The 18,716-nt window shown below is 38.6% G+C and overlaps 1 protein-coding gene across 1 annotated transcript in view; it reads right to left on the reverse strand.

Annotated features, from left to right (window-relative positions):
• LOC139716783 (serine/threonine-protein kinase DCLK1-like) overlaps nucleotides 1–18,716 on the reverse strand; it is a 53,512-nt gene that overhangs the window by 23,283 nt on the left and 11,513 nt on the right. The window contains exon 3 of the mRNA XM_071628315.1: nucleotides 166–262. Coding sequence (XP_071484416.1) covers nucleotides 166–262 — 97 coding nt within the window. The remainder of the gene's footprint in view (nucleotides 1–165; nucleotides 263–18,716) is intronic.

The raw sequence follows: 18,716 nt of genomic DNA on the forward strand, positions 1-18,716 counted from the left end.
ACACCAGTATGATACGAATATATGACATCTGGTTGCCATGGATACAGCTCTGCTCATCCCACTCCCAACTGATGATGGAAAGAGATGGAGATGATTCCCTCCTCCCGGGGGGGGGGGGGGGAGGGGGGGGGGAGTTGGGGATGGGGTGGGGAAATGCACACTCACCTTCCATGGCCAAATCAAAGTCATCGTGGCAGAAGCGTTCCTGGCCGTAGGCGATGAAAACATCGTCGTCTTTGAAGAAGTCTTGCAGGCAGTGAATCTACGAGGGGAAAAAGATGAGAGAGAAGAAAAGGTCACACAAATTGAGGACTTTAGGAATAGTGCAGCCAGAATTATTGTCGCATTGTCATCTCTGAAAATATGAGAGCTGAAGATGAAAATATGAGAGCTGTGACTTCATAGGGAAAGTGCAGCAAAGGAAATTTTGGTGAAGAGGATGAATGAGGACTGACCATTTACTATCATTTTAATTGTCACTCATCTTTTCAATCTGACATGTTGACAACAGATAGAATAGAATATTAAGAACCATAAGAAGGTACATTGACAGAAAGAGAGAGAGAGGAAAAAAAAATAATATATACAAGGATGCCGCCTTGGTATTTACAGTGTAGAAATAGCCAATGAAGTGTTCATGACCCACAGTTTTCTGTATGGCACTGTCTTCCCAACGAATCCATGAAAATTCAAAACGATGACTACTAGCAATCATGGCAACTAATAACAGAAACACAGATCTACATAGAAAGGAAAACAATATTTTTGTGTTACAGGAGAATGGTGTACATATTCAATATAGGGACTTCTGATTGAAATAATCTGATACCTTTGCGGGGAGTGGGGGGGGGGGGCGATACCCCTGCCATTAGAGACAATGAACAGTGACTGATGAATTAATTACATTAATGATTGATTCAGGAGGGTAGTAAGGGTGCAACGCATACAGCAAATTAAATCCCTGCTTGTTGGAGGTATTGTACCTTTCATGGAGGGGGGGGGGGGATCATAAGGGAGGGTGGGAAATTTTGGTATTTAACTCTTTTAGTCTTGTTCAGAAGATCTTGACATATTTATATGTTTAAAAAAATGAATTGATGTTATACAGTTAATGCATTTTGTTTTGTTTTGTTTGTTTGTTTGTTTGTTTGTTTTTGATGGGCTGCCTGTGGTTCTCACAGATATACTTGGTACATGCTTTGTTTCATATTGGCCACTTCTTGCTACAGGTCAATTATAACCTAAAGAAACTATCAAGAAAAGGAACATACTCTGCAGCAAGCGATGTTAAAGATCATGTTCCATCAAACTATATGGCATGCAGAGACTCTAACTCTCCCGTTTTCGACGGGAGATCTCCCGCCGAAAGCCCATTTTTGCAAAATCTCCCGTTCTCCCGTTTGAGGTTTGATTTCTCCCGCCCTGGCTCTGTGTCTCCCGGTGGAAAGGATTTCTTACTTATTGCTATCGTATGTTGAAAAAAATAAGCCTTAGATAGCACCAGAGAACATCTAGAACCCTTGGAATTTCATGCTTCGCACTCATCAACTTCGCACTCATCAACGAGTCTCCCGTTTGCTAGGGGTTTCGGGCGGTAGAATCTCCAGATCAGAAGGTGCTTGGGGTTGGAGTCTCTGGGCATGTACACTCAAATTTGAAAGATAAAGATAGGTGCCTTAACCCATTGAAGACTACTGGTAGTCCTAAGCATACTAAGACAGGTGTCTATGGGAAATAAGTTCACAAATTCAGCTGGTCTTCAATGGATTAAAGAAGATACATATTGGACATTGAAAATCATCATATATTCAGTCTTTGCTGAGTACAAAGGAAACCCAACAGATTTGAACTGTATAGCTCAAAAAACCTTGACCAAGCCATACATAGTAACATCTGGTGCACTGTGTGTGACATGTACACTGTACTACATGACAGTTTCACAAGAATGTCCTAAAGTGGAAGTCAATTCTTAATCAATGCTGACTTGATGTAGCAAACTGGTTGCTAAATCTTTCTAAGTAAGACATAAACATTATTGTAATGATATGGTCTTACAAATTTACCCTTGAGTAGCCTCTGCTATCCTACCACAAGGCCCCTGCCCTTATGATCATAAATCCTTTATTATAATCATTATATTACAAACAACTCTCTTTGGTACACTAAGTCATGGGCACTTCAAATTCCTCCTAATTCTACTGGGACGTCAAACCGCACAGAGGATTACAAAGAGACGTGAGCTGCTTACAGTGGCAGGATAATCAGCCTAAAATCTCAAAAACTGAGGATTACCATGTAATGTCAAAATACCAGGCAAGCTGCTGTCGTTGTCATGGTAACAAAGTCTTCATCAGATTAAGTTCAAACCATCTTTTCCACTGTTCTTTGTTTAAGGCTGTATGAAAAATTGAAGATGCACCTACACCTTTGTACACCTGATATCTGAATGGAGCATAAATCTTGCATCAAGGCAGTGACTGCGCCAGGAAGTACGTAGACAGAGAATACACAAAACACAATATCTCTACCCATATACTTATTCAGAAGCAGACTGCTGCACTGCACTAGTTACTGAAGATTTTGTAAGCTGCTGTGAGAGTGCGGGAGACTGCACGACACTTTTTACCCATCCCCCATATGACTTGATCTATTGATCATTCCAGCATGAACCCGATCACATCGAACATCTTCATCTACTAAACGCACTGTTTGCCTGAATATATAAACATGGACCTCAAGATTATATACCATACTCATCTCTCTCTTTTTTCTCCTATTTGGGAGAGAAAAGGGTCCCGATTTGAAGATGAATCAAAGTACTAAGATAGGGTAGTAAATTTTAGTTCATGCAGGGAACATGTCTTGGCAAATCAATGCTCAAGCACTTTAATGACATGTTGTCATTATGAATGACTGAGATACTAACAACAGGCATGCTGGCACACAGAAATACAATATAATCATAGAGTGGGTTGATTTAAGACTCCTAACTTGTGCCTGAGGGAATGTATAAATGTGATCTGAATATATCAATAAAATGGCTATTTTGCTGATAATTCCACAGAGCTCTACATGTTTTGGTTACAAATCTGCAAATTACACATACCACTGGGACATCAAGAGTTATGAATCATTAGAATGCTTCCTCTTCACAATTTTCACATACAAAATCCATACAAAGCCATGGTCCTATGAATAATCATGGAGAGAAAAAGTAATCAGAATGAGTAATATAGCCTTAAAGTTTGTTTTTTTTTTCATTGAGAATTCACAATGCAAATCTCTGTGATATCTGGAACTTTGAGTTTGCATTATTACAATTTTTACTGCCTAGCTTGAGCAAGACTTCCTAGAACATCCATTCCATCCAGATGGCATTTATAGTCATGTATTTAATAAAAAACTAAGAATTCCTTGTCATGCTCATTTTGTGCTAATGCATTCTCATTTGTCATGAAATGAGGCAGATCCACTCGTTTGAAAGGATAACTCCAACTGTCACAAAGTACCCCCCCCCCCCATCATGATATTATAAGTAATTTCATTCCCATCTGGTGGCTTTAGTGGGGCATGACTGCAAACATCTCGATACCACAATGGGAAATTGTCATAATTGCATTCCAAATAAAGATATGTGACAAATTGGCATATTTCCTTTGGTTGGTAAAGATCTAGGTACTAAATGCCATTGAGTATGATATTTCCCTGTAGTTAATGATTCCTGTACCACATTTTCACCACATACAAGCAGCTTCAACACTGAGAAAGCTACATTAATGATAGATGAAGGAGGAAATATTAATCAAAATTGAATCAGAGGCTTGAAAGTAAATAAAAAACAATATGATTCCTGACTCGATAAAGGGTCTTTACTTCTGGACGCTATCCACATTTCTTGGAAATGTGTCTGCTAATTGTACACTTAATGTCCACATTTCCCCCCTTTCTCCTTAATAACTAACAAAGGTGCCTCCCTCATCCAGATGTGTCACATGACCTGACACCCGCAATACATTGAACATAGAGGGCAGCAGATGGTGCCTGATCTTACATCTAATTACAGCTCCTCTTTCATTCCACAACACCAGGTGGCCTGTAGACAGTTAATTAGAGCTCCAAGGTGAGACGTTTCATCAGTTGTCATAAAAGAAAAAAAGAAGAAGATTAAAGTGAAATTCCCCCTCCATTTAGCTTGGATTTCATACCGAATAATTTTACATCATACAAAGAGAATGTTAACAGTCGCATACATAAACATTCCATTGTATAACATTACAAAGCTACAGAAATTTTACATCTTTCAACAGATCAATGAAATTATTGATATCAAAACAGTGTATTATTAAGTACATAATGTCTAATTGTCACATATTTCTCACTGGCTGCTTTCCCAATCTTCATAAGTTTGTGTTTTGAAATGAGGTGAAAATAAAGATCCATTGATATACTTTAGTTGTTGATAACTGATGGCGAAATAATTATTTCAATTGAGAATGTACTTTTCTATATCATTTTGAATTCAAATTTTAAGCAGACAAAAGTAAAGCAGAATTGCCACAAAATTTACATTATAATCATAGGTAATTGTACCTGGAATATCTTATTCAATTCAAAATGAACAAACATGCAGCCTTCAAAAGTCTTTCCTACAGATACTTGATGGTAAATATTGAAATATTCATGAATCTATTGCTTAAATTTGATTGATATCAACAAAACTTGAACGTGGAGTGCATGGAATTTCTCTTTACTACATTTTTTTTTTTTTGGGGGGGGGGGGGGGGAGGCTAAATAAAAAGGATCACCTCATCATTGCAGTCCAGATTCAGGAGGAGAAAGATACCTCAATATATGGGCGTTGTTAAATTTCACATCTATGTATTAAAAAAAAAAAAAAAAACCTTTATGGGGAATAAGTCATCATACAAGAAACAGGTAAAATGACTGATGGTCAAATGAAGATTCAAACTCACACAACATGCAGACTGCATAGTAGATGAAAGTATTATTTCTCTGCTTTTTCACAATGTGGTTGTAAAGCTTTTATAAGGGTGCATTTTTTTTCTTTAACAGATTTTATATGGCATTTCCCCTCACCATGTAAGTGGTTTAGCAGCTTAACACATTTTCATGACAATTCATGCCCTTTAGGATTAAGATTTCTAACCTCTCTATTAAATGAATGCAGTGAAAACAAAATCAACATTTGCTCAAATCAGAGTGAAGAAGAGCCTGATCCAACGCTGTACTACAAAAACAAATTCTGCCCACAGCACAGCTCTGCGAGGTTGTGCCCAAGGCACACTACAAAAAGAAATCCTGACCCAGCCAAGAGCAATGGAGGCATGAATAATGTCTTCAGCCGGCAGGGAGGCTAGAAAGGAATCATGAGGAAATGGGGGTTGTTGTCCACCACGAAGCTATAACTGGCTTTAATACCGGTCTGCTTGGTTTATGCGGTATCAACACCGCTTCTTCGCGCTCCAATTATCTCTGATTCTAAAAATATTGACACATAATTTATTTACTATAATTATGCCTCATGTCTCCTACATGCATCACATAAGGGATGTGCTGCTAGTATACTGATAGGAGCACACATTGGTACACTTTTTTGTTTTTGCACAGACACACACTACGCAGTTTGAGTGCTTTCTAGTGAGAATGAGAGCTAATTGCTCATTATGACATAATGTATAGAATATAATACCACAAAAATATCATTTAGGGCAGAGTCTGCAATGAGGAATCCATTTATTGTCAGAATGCTCTCAAAGTAGAGTAAAACACAGTTTGAAATTAATTTTGACAATGCATAATCTACAAAAGAGTACTTTTTTATGTGTGAAACCTTTGAATTTCTTCTTTAAAAAATACTAATGGACTACTGTATAATACAATATATAGAATCTCTATCTATGAAAATTTTAAAGACATAAACTAGATTGTAATTCAGTATTGAAACAATCATACAAGATAATTGTATTCTTCATCTGTCCAAATTTGACATTTTGGTTAGATTATACTTTACCAAAAACAACAACAAACAAACAAACAAACAAGACTGTACGTTGTACATGATTTCTGTCTTTACTCAAATCACAAACAAGTTACAAATTCAATTCATACCTTCCAAATCTCAATCTAGTCTACAGAAAACTTACACTGTGAACCTGGTGCTAAATGGGTACTACAAAAAAAGGACAATGACATCATCAGAAAACAATATGTCAACCCCTGGCCACATGGGCATCACTTATAGTTTTGCCCTGGGTAGGATTGAAAGGGAAATTTATCCATCCTTGTAGCTACATGTGCTCACCTGCTTTGAAAACAAAGGATTGCTACAGATTGGGACAAATTTCCCCAGAGCATGTACAAAGAGCTTTCTCCTCTTTTTCAGTAATCCATCTCAACCATCAGTGGCAGTCCACACACCCATCCCCCCCCCCAAAAAAAAAAAAAAAAAAAAATCTGAAAAAAAAAATCTGAATGAACAATGCCTATTTCCTTGAATCAGATAACAAGAATGGAGTGTGTGAAGTGAAGGGGGAAGGGGAGGGAGAGGAGGAGGGGGAGGAGGGGATTAAACTCAACACAAAAACGTTTTTTATTGGCTAGCTTCACACATCCCTCATCCCCAGCTAGCAGTGGTGAGGGGTTTGATGGGCAGTGTGAAATCAATAGGAGACGGTCGGGAGGAGACGGTCGGGAAGAGGGGATGGCACTTGGTGGAGACCGGTCCTCTAGGAGAGAGATGGAGAGGGAGAGAAATAGAGGGAGAGAGAAGGAGGAGGAAGAAAAAGGGAAGCAGTGTAGTGAGAGAGGGATGACTTATAAGAAAGGGGACAGAGGGGGGGGCAAGGGATGAAAATAAATGAAGGGGAGCAAATGGGAGAAAGGGCGAGAAACAGAGACAAGGAAGCGATGAGATGAGAAGAAAGGGGCGAGGGGGAGATGGGGGAGATGGGGGAGAGAGGGGGACGACTGTCTTTGTGTGGTGAGGGGGCCATCATGCCTCGCTGACTGAGGTCCCGCAAATCCTCATTCTGGGATTCAGAGAGTGGCTCTAGTCTCTACAATCAGACTCAAAATATTGTATATCATACACGTATGCACCAAAACTGATTTCATGGGAGAATGAGACACCTGACAGTCACACTAAACCTGTAACAAAGATGAACATTAGGGCTTTCAAATTTTGAATTATATTTATCATCAACTTAGAGGACAGACTGAGAGATAATTGTTGACCACATCTGCAGTTTAAGCATCTGTTTTTTAATCTATCTATGTCAGTGTCAAGCACAAAGTGTTCCATATAACAATGAGATGTTGTGTGCTTCTACTACCAATATCTACATGGAGCAATTTGTACTAAAATCTCCACTTATGTCAAATTCAAATCACCCATTTGTTTATTTATGTACTAGGCATGCTTCAATGATAGCATAATACATCCAGGCTAACATACTGCGACTCAGTGCATATGATACAGCCGCACCATTTACAAAGATGACTACTATTTGCCACATGCACTGTGCACCCTAACAGTGAACAAAGGCATCTGAACCACAGCCTCATTTCTCACTTCTATTTGATTTCAGTTTTGATGGTGATGGCCTACATGTATGTTGTCTGTAACTTATTTCATCACTGCATTTCTAATTCTATTTTTCTTTTACAATGATTCTTTGCATTCAATGTATAAGTCTGTAAGTGGGCAACATGTACTATCAGCAATATCATGATACCATGCTTCAGCCTTTTGGCTAAGATCATTGTATAGTACTTTTTATACAACACCTCAGAATGATGTCGAATTGTGATTGGCCAAGAACATGTCACATGACATTCAATAGAAAATACCTATCAAACTCATTGAGAGTGACAGCCATACAATAGGCCCCTGGCATGGGCCTATAGCACGGCTCGAAGGTACTATAGCACGGCTTCGCGGGGGGCTACTAATGCATGGCCGCTCACAGAGTTCTGTGGCTCACACCGTCCCGTAGCAAAGCGCCAGCAAACTACATTGTACAGTGTACGTGCTGGCCGGCTGCGCTGCGCTGCCGGTAAGTCTCACAGACCAGGCGCGGCGGAGTACTGTAACGTTAACGTATACGCGCAGTTACTTTACCTAGCTAGCTGCATGTATCGCGGCCTGTATACACCTAGCGGTACTGCTGTGTTTTTACTTTTGACTCTGATCTGCTACGTGGACCACAGTGATCCCAACATCAAGACTTCATTTCAAGTTGAGAAACCGTAATTTGATTATTTTTCTGTGTTTTTATACAAAATCATTTTCGGAAATAGACAAAGTCTAGACCTACTACTAGATCTACCGACATCTCAGATCGACCTAACAGCCAGGCCTAACTCGATCTAACGTTAGCGTAGAATGGGTATAGACCCTGCGGAGTTCGTGATTCCTGTGACTGTGTGGTCGAATCATGACGAGTGTTTGAAAGCAGTACACAGGGTGGTTTACAATTCTCTGCCTAATTGCTACATTTATTTTTGGGCCTTCCTGAGTTGGCGGTCACTAATTTTGTATTGTGATTGTGGACAAGGTGTTGTATAAAACGAATAATTTATGATTTTGTTCGTGCATTGGGGCACGTAATACCGCACTCGGCGCGAGATTCGCCACTGGTCTATTCAACGCGGCGCTACGCGCCTTGTTGAATAGACCAGTGGCTCATCTCGCGCCTCGTGCGATATTCGTGCCCTATGCACTCACAGCTCATAAATTATTCGTATAATACACTTTTGTACACAATGTAAAGACCACATTTGATTAGTGCAGGCAAGAAAGGAAAAGTAAGTAAATATCAAAAGTCAAATGCATCTGAAGAGCAACTTTCACTCTCTGCCCCCCTTTTTCCCTCCCCTTTTCATGATATTTATGAGGTTAACAATAGAGGTGCTATTATGTGTATCTGTTATTTTGTTCACAGAAGCTGCATCAACACAGAATGAGGGTCTGAGATTCCAGACTAACCATAGGCTGTCTGAGAGGAGCTTGGAGCAGGAGGATGGGGGCTTTGTTCCCAGGGAGTGGAGGCAGACTTTATTGTCTGGATGCAGCACTGTGTGCTCTCTGTCTGTCTGCACTCTGGGAACAATGAAAGATGGAGAACTGCATCCAGGAGAACCAAACACAGACTCCTTACATCCATCCTCCAAGAAACAACATCCCCACAAAACCTCCCAGACAACCACGGGGAGGAAAACGAGAACAGATTAACCCCAATATTGATAAAGTCATTCCTGTCACTAACATGCCTGCCAAACATACATCACGAGAACATTTTGAATGGAACTGGCAGGTAGAGCCATTCACATTCACATGTGCATTTCTTCCCTTCCACAAACCACCATCTTTGTTTGGAGCTCAGTACAGGGTAATACTTGTCAGCGCCACTAAAAGAAAAATTCTGAAATGCCATTTATCCTATCAATCAAATTTCCTTTGATAGATAATCAGAATGAAGACGAAAGAGACTAGGTTGATAAAGGGAGAAAAATGTGCAGCTTGGACAATAATTCGAATAAACTTGAAAATATACAAAAATCCTCGAGGCTGCGATGTGACCAAACAAAAACAAGGACTATAAAAGCACTCACAGAGTGCAAATCTTAGCCAACCAGCTCATTTCCACCCGTACATATGTAAATCCATCCAGCGATCCCAATCACTACCAAAATTAATCATCTATTCCTTGCGTCACTATCAACTTTTCCATAAAATTTCCATCCAAATCCTTTAATATGCTTTGAATTTATTTTGCAAACAGATGGACAATCAAATGGACAAACAAACCGATGCTGGCAAAAACATAACCTCCTTGGCAGAGGAAAAAAAAAAAACTTTACCAACAAAATGATACAGATTTGCAGTACAGGTTTGAGCCTGGCAGAGGATACAGGAGACTACAAATTGAAACAATCTGAGGGGATTGAAGGAAAAGGGTTGGATATCAGGGTCACCTTCATGGCTATTTATCAATATCAACTCTAGATGCCATTTTCCCCCCCTCTCTCTTGTATGAGTCATAGTTCTCATCAAACACAGAAATGTCATCCCAGGTAAAATTCTTCATCAAAATCCTGACTACTCACCATGTTACTGACCAAAACGTATTTCTCTTACATCCCTGGTTGTTTACCTTACCTGATACTCACAAATATGACCTCAGCAGTGATCGTTTTTGCTATTAGTAGTTACGGTACCCCCCCCCCCCCCCCCCATGATGACTTACTCTGTTGTAGCAACACAGGAATATGGATTTTCTTACAAGCCTGTATATTCCTTTGTGATTGAAATATTTGTGTTAACATTTGCAATGATCAATTTAGGCATGTTTATTTGTATTGAGACTAGTTCAAATGAATAAATAATTCTCCTGACTCATGGAAACTAACACCAAAATTTTTTGAAAAATGATTTGGTGACTAATATCATTTCCTGAATATCAAATCAGAAATCTATGCCCCACTGAATTTGAGCACATTTGCTTGCTGACCATGAGAGCATATCTTACTCATGGGTCAATTACCCTTGTATTCATCAAATCTAAATCAATTTGAACAAAAATATATACTCTTGATCAAAGCAGTAACTGAAACATGACATTGAATTTTACTATATCCTATCAGTTTTACAAAGTATAGTTACTGCATGAGATGATGGATATATTCTTTTTAATTTGAAGGGCATCAAAGTACACAGTAGACCTTTCTTCTTCCTGCTTTTTTGTTGTTGTTGCATACTCGTATATGAACAAACACAGCAACACTGCAATCAATCTATTGTTAGATCTACTCCATTCGAGCACATATACCTAACGAGAAATAAAATCTAGACTGTACATAATGAGGTCTTTCCTGAATATCAATCTCTAAGCTCAGAAAACAGGGCAGAAAGGACAGGCATATCATCTGATGACTAGCGATAGCCATTCTTTATCTCGACTGAAATGCACCAGGATTTAAATAAAGCAATCTACTGTAATGCAACATGTAGCTCGCTTACGAAATACAGCTACCTACACTATGTATCAGAACAAGGCATTAAATGGATGTTGACACTTGAACTTTGGTTACCTTTGGGTCTGAGAATGTTTGCTTTATCTAAACATCATCTATCATTTTTGTTTCTTTCTCCTTCTTTTGTTCACATTTTAAAGGTTTACTGCACCATGGTAAATAGTCAAAATTCATTTTTGACCAGAATCTGGCAGGAATTTACATCTGATTGGCTGATTATGCAGGTTTATCTAAACTTGTGATCATGTGGACATGATATACATATCTAAGATGGCATTAATTGCTGAAGAGCATATGTAGTAAATACTATTGTGGATATGATTCTTTTCTGATAAAAAGTAATAAAAAAATTACAGCTACACAATACATCCATATTATGTCAAAATACTGGTCATGAATTCATCTTTTTGTTACATTTTGTTGAACATGGCTTTTACAATATCATAGTTGTGTCTCTAACATGTATTTTTTATCACAATGTTCTCATCAAGTTCAGTTTAGAAAATGAGCCAAAAAAATGTACCCAATTTGGAAGCACATCATCACTTACTTCCCTAGGACCAGCTGCCATTGATAATGAACCCTTTATCTGAACACCTGCTGATTGATGACAACCTTCTATCTCCATTAATTATGACAGGAGTTCATCTTAACTGCTCGGACTTTGTCTCAACCAGACTTTCATTTTGATGCACATGACAAGACCTTGATCCATGTGATGGTAACCGCAATGAGCTGCTTCGTAGATGAATAGTAGTTTTCTTGTTGTCAACTGTGACCACATCTCTGTCAGCTCCACTGAAAACTAATTTCCCTTTGTATACCAAATCAATGGCAATCAGCTATGACAGTCTATAGTCCAGATTTAATGAAAATCATTGACAAAGAAAATTTCTATAAAATACATGTATAATAGATTGATATGTGCATTTGCTGTATGTGAGCTGTGTTTTGTTTTCTTTTCAATTTTGTTTTTCATATTTTCATTATATATCTCCACATATAGAAGCTGCATAATTACCATTCTTTTTTATTACTATTGATGGGTTGGGATAGATTTTGATAGAAATGCATACATTATGTATTCATTTTATCTCCAGTACTTAGAAGCCTTCTAAAAATCTGCCACATATGCCAAACAAAAATATCATCCTTTGTAAACCCTAAAACCATCACATAGTAACTCTCAGGTACATGCCATCCGTCTTAAGCATCTAAGGCATCTGGTGAAATGAATTCTACCCTGCCACCATCATATACATTAATTAGGCCCAAACAAGCAAATCATATCCATAATTGCATTAAAATTGATGCAGCAAAGGACCAAATGGCATGACGTTCAATCTCCCTCCAGGTGAATTATGACTGAGATAAGCTGTGAGATAGTGGGATAGGAAATGAGACATATATGTCATAGAGAGAGAGAGAAAAAAAAAAACATGCAGTAAAAAATATAACTTTATACAAATGACGAGTTTGTTCGCAAAAACCGATAAGTCCATATTTGCCAAATGGAGATATTTGCGATTAAAGGTCAAGAAAAATAAAGAGAATAATAAGAAAATTTTTGCTTCTTTTGACTATAACTTCAAAAATGTACCTTTATATGTAGTGACCAATATATCACTTAAAAGGTATTATGTTGTACTTAATGACAGAGACCGTACTGCAAAATCTTAAAAAATGGACTTATCGCTTTTTGTGAACAAACTCTTCAAATGTATATGGATAGAGAGGAGAAATAGATATTAGCAGATGGATAAACAGATAGGAGTGTGACTGAGATTGGTAATGTGAAATAAGTTCATAAGGATGATTGATAAGTATAGATAACTAGTTCTGTAAACACATCCAAAAATGACTGAGATTGATCTACGTGTAGATAGAATGGTAGACACCTGGAAGATAAATAGAGAGAGAAAGAGAAAGAGAGGGGGGGGGGGTATTGCAAGATACAACAATAGAGATAAAGAGATATATGGATTTATGGACAGAAAGATTTCAAGACAAGGAAAACATGACGCATGACAAAATTAGAAACTAAAACATATTATATGGAAAAAGAAGCAAAGTGAAATTAGTTGAGATAAAACATAGAAGAGAGTACGAGATGGAAGCAATGGATCAGAAGATGAATACAAAGAAAGGTTATTACTGGCAAAGCAATGAGCTTTTTATCTAGAGAGGGTATGCAGAAGGACTCGTTCAGTGAAGCACATCGAGGGGAAGATGGGGAAGATGGGATGAAGTGTCTCCCGGGCGATCTCCTCCTGCGTGAATAATGGTGGAGGTCAACGACTGTGACATGAGTATGCATGAGGTGTTTGGCACACTGGGGGAGAAGAACTCTGGGCCAGGGATGCACAATGCGAGGGATGCCCCGAGTAGTGTAGTATGAAGAACAGATTTAGCATGAGAGAAGGTCGTGAATATAAAGAGAGTGAAAATACAGACAGCATAGTCATGGGTCAGTCAGTTTGTATTCAGGTACTGCTCCTCTACTTTGCAGACAAGGTTTGAACAAGATCATCCTTTTTGGCAAGATAGGAAGGGGCCTACATTACTCTTACAGAGACTCCAACCCCAAGCACCTTCTGATCTGGAGATTCTCCCGCCCGAAACCCCTAGCAAACGGGAGACTCCAAGTTGACGTGTGCGAAGCGCGAAGTTCCTAGGGTTCTAGATGTTCTTAGGTGCTATCTAAGGCTTATTTTTTCAACATATGATAGCAATAAGTAAGAAATCCTTTCCACCGGGAGACACAGAGCCAGGGTGGGAGAAATCAAATCTCCAGCGGGAGAACGGGAGATTTTGCAAAAATGGGTTTTCGGCGGGAGATCTCCCGTCGAAAACGGGAGAGTTGGAGTCTCTGCTCTTACATTACATATTGTTCATCTCGGTCATCTATAATGATTTGTTGGTATTACAAAGTTGCTATATTATATTTTGCCATTTTGTATACTGTATCCTGTACAAGGAGGAATTGGGTGGATGATGTGAGGAGATGCGTGGAGAAGCCGGTGAAAATCTGTATGAGAATGGCGGAGGATAAGGAAACCTGGAGAAGGACATCTCAGTGCCCCAACGGCAGAAATGTTACGGGTGTGACCTGACCTGACCTGGCCTGATTCTGTACATGGCGCGTGTCTTCAAAGCCTACATCATTTTTTCCTTTGCTACAAAAAGAGTGCATTGAATGCCACTGTATGTCCTGTCAAAAGTGAAAATTCAGAACTTGAATTGAATTGAAAAGCATACATACAATAACAACGGCTTGGTTATCAGTTATCATAACACTGAGTAACAAATGAGGGGCAAAAAAAAAATGCAGACATGGCTAATTTGATGATTCATCTTTTTCACTGGAAATCAAACAGTGGCTGAATTCTGTGGATTATTTGAAAATGAATGATACAAATATATGTACAATATCAGCTCCAATGATGGAAGGTAATTCCATGTAGGCCTATCATGAGCTTTGCTGAAATTCATTCTATTGTATAAGAGTTGAGTAATTATGCAACACTTTTGATATAATAAAGAATATTCAGTTTTATTTGTGAATTCTCTTTTGAAACCTTATTCTTGAATATATTTACATTACTTTGCTGCTGTGGCCCTCAATCATCAGACTTACACATTCTCTCTTGAGAAGTTTAGAATTAATGTACTTCGTACCCCTCTCCTGTCACTCAAAAAAGAAGAAGAAGTAGAAGAAGAAGAAGAAGAAGAAGAAGAAAAGGAAGAAAAGACAGATCTAGCAAGAAAGGAAAGAGAAGTAAGAAAGACAGAGAGAATGAAAGAAAGACTGAAGAGTGGATATTAAACCCTCAGATATTCCTTGGGAATCTGAGCTACTGAGGTACCGTAATGTTTGCATGCATGACTCATGATGCATAGGGGATCTGTGAGAGATTTTAGAGTACGTTTGTGAGAGAGTGCAGAAACCAAGTCTGGCTTGAGAATACAATTTGGACTCAGCTTGCCCCAAATCCAGAATAATGCTCCTGAAAATATTCAGGGGGAAAAAAGCGGGAAACTTTTTTTTTCATTGTGCTGCATGCACTTGTACACATGTCCCATGAGCACATCACAAGGAGGGGGGGGGGGGGTTCAGAAAGTACAACATTTTTTGTTGTTGTTACAGTAATACAGTTAATCATTATCAACTCCTTGAAAAAAATATTGGAAGATACATTTTCCCTTTGGTACAACAAAATCTGGATTAACTTCATTGACATTATAGAATCTTCATAATTTTATAGTTGTTTTGAAATAATATAATGTAGACACTACTTATGTACCATATTTATACATTACATGTGAGCACTCTTACTTTTATGGGAAAAGTGTAGGCCTACATGTACTAACTTAAACTGTTCATAGTTTTTTAGTGCATTATATCACATACCAGCCTCCCGGGTTCATGTTGCGGTTGAAAATTGTATCTTGTATCAAAATTATTTATAACTCTAGGAGGATCATTATGAGTTGGTAGGAGAGACAATAGAATCTTTACAACATTGACGAATGGCTGCTGATATCTAGTGTGTTGTAGCCTGCTGACAGTTTAAAAAAAAGAAAACCAGTCAAAACAAAAACACCTTGAATAGACTCTGGGCATTAAAAAGTGCAGAGTAATATAATGTTCAGGACTGTTCTCTTCCCCCACCCCCATTTTTGCCCAGCTGCCCTGTAAATTGGTTAAAATTTATGGCATTGTCTGTCATTACACTACCTCCTATCCTAACCACCTGCATACCAGGACATTAATGTGTCACATCATTCATGCCATATTGTCTGGTATCAGGGGGTCATCATATGCTTCTGAATCACTCTTAGTCTATGAGTCAGACTCATATTTCCCCACATTCAATTTATAATTGCTATTGCACCATCGTGGCACATGTACCAGGGAGGTGGAAAGAGACTTCCCCCACCTCCCTGTAATTTACCAAACAGTACATTCCATACAGAATGAGAAGAAAAGAAAGAAAAAAACAAGACTCAGCAGGTACCCATGCCTGACTGCGATTAACTCATTGAAAACTAGTCCCAAGTACTGTATACTCGGGCAGGTGTTTATGGGAAATGTGTGTGATAGAAATTCAGCTCATCCTCAATGGGTTTTAATCTGTGCCTTGATGTCAGACATGTGAAAAGAAGAGTGTTTGGGCTGGTGAGCTGATGACGAGCAAATCTCTTGAGCCTCAAAGCCATGCCAGCGATGGTTTAGTGGATGCGTGGGAGGTCATCCAGGCGTAGACTAGCAAACCGCTGCAACCATCTCTTCTCAAGCCCGTCCCCGCATCCTCCATCATGCCGTAACCATTCTCACCCTTTCCCTCCTCTGCATCGCCATGGTGACTCACTCTGTTCGTCACCACCGCTGCGAACGGCGGGAGAGATGCACCTCATAATAAGACCTGATGACTAATGCTGACACAAAACCTGGTGTAAAACAAGACAGCTCAGCTGCACAGACACCGGCTTTCACAGAAACTTGTTTGAGCGACCTAATTTTCCAATAACTTTATTGCCTCAATATCAAGGATACATATTTCAATCAGTATGATATTCACAGACTTGTAGTCATCAGTTCCAGGATACCCTTAGGGTACCATACAGAAAATAAGAACTTGATCACTCATGACATTTTTATGAAATGACAAGGTAGGCCTATCTCTTGAAGGTAAACCGTTGCATTCATGGGAAGTGTGGTCATATTTAACAGCTACATGGTTTAGATTGTGACATTTTATCTTAGGTCTCTTTGGGATGATTTGGCAAGTGATTATGAAATAGTTTGCGAAGTAATGTACAATGTAAGACCACTGAGAGACAACCAGAACTTTGATGTCAAGATAAGGGTACGGTACTTTGACTCTTACTTTACACTTGCTTACTTTAAAAACTTGCTTACTTTAAAAAGCTTGATATTGCATGGTAGGGCCTAACATGGTAATGATAACATGGTATAATGATAAGATGGTATTGTACAGCATGATCATGGCAAATACCTAGTAGTAGTCAAATATGATCATCAACACCTATTCTTTGTTGTTATTGTTATTAATAGGGCCTATATGTATATATATGCCTTTCCAAATGCTTAAATGTGTGCAATATCAAGACTTCCCACAAAGTTACAGCTCTTACAAGTTAACCCTCTCACGCCCACCAGCTGGAATAACATTTTCAAACATACTGTACTGCATGAGGATACACGTGTATGCTGTGGCTCAGTGGATACAACTATTGGGGGGGGGGGGGGGCAATCATGAGGTCCCTGGTTCAAGTCACCTAGTTGTACCCCTACATGTACTACGTAGGTAAGGCACTTTATCCTCACTGCCTAAATAGTCCTTTGGAAGGGACTTAAAGCTGTTGGTCCCACAGTTGCTTTGTTCTTACGAGTAGTCATTGCTTCCTTAGCATGACGTTCAACAAAATTAATCATATATTGATTCAAATTCAGTTTGATTCAATTGCCTTTAAAACAGTCCTCTGGAAGGGACTTAAAGCTGTCGGTCCCACAATTGCTTTGTTCTTACAAGTAGTCATTGCTTCCTTTCGCATGATGTTAAACAAAATTAATCATATTGATTCAAATTCAGTTTGATTCAATTGCCTTTAAAACAGTCCTTTGGAAGGGACTTAATGCTGTCGGTCCCACAGTTGCTTTGTTCTTACGAGTAGTCATTGCTTCCTTAGCATGACGTTAAACAAAATTAATCATATATTGATTCAAATTCAGTTTGATTCAATTGCCTTTAAAACAGTCCTCTGGAAGGGACTTAAAGCTGTCGGTCCCACAATTGCTTTGTTCTTACAAGTAGTCATTGCTTCCTTTCGCATGACGTTAAACAAAATTAATCATATTGATTCAAATTCAGTTTGATTCAATTGCCTTTAAAACAGTCCTTTGGAAGGGACTTAAAGCTGTCGGTCCCACAGTTGCTTTGTTCTTACAAGTAGTCATTGCTTCCTTAGCATGACTTTAAAAAAAAATTAATCATATTGATTCAAATTCAGTTTGGTTCAATTCATTGATTTGATTTGATTTGATTCAATTCTATTCAATATGTAGGACTGTCATTGGTAAGTACAGGGCAGTGGACCTACAAACAGTGCCATGGAATCCAGTAGCAGCACTAACAGTTCCCTGTTCTGACGCAACCCAACAAGTGTGTAGAAATACAATTAGGCTTCCTTGTAGATTCACAAGCTCTTCTTATAGGCAGCCATAGTTGTACATTACTTCTTACCTTAGTGTATATTTAATCCCAGAGGACTAGTTATATCCATTGTATGTGAAGAGCAAATTTAATCAAAAGGTTATTGACCCAGTTTAGTAGACATATGTACACTCTTCAAATAAATGAAGGCCATTAGAGTGACACAAGTGGTATAAACTGTTTTGGAAGTACAATGTAGATTTTTTAAATACATGTATTGGTAGAACACTAATTCCCCTTGCTGGTTTGCCATTTTTTCCAAGGCTCTTGGAAGTGAGCAAGAATATTCTGACTATTGTACACTGTACATGTACAATGATGACATCTAAAGCTATTCAGGAAACAAGGACTTGGAATTTGGGCATTAGATCATCTCTTCCAGTAGATTATTTTTAAATGAAGCCAATTTCACGCAAACCTGAA

This window comes from Diadema antillarum, unplaced genomic scaffold, assembly GCF_040938485.1.
Source record: "Diadema antillarum isolate AM-2024a unplaced genomic scaffold, OU_Dant_1.0 scf00000070, whole genome shotgun sequence".
Taxonomy (NCBI): domain Eukaryota; kingdom Metazoa; phylum Echinodermata; class Echinoidea; order Diadematoida; family Diadematidae; genus Diadema; species Diadema antillarum.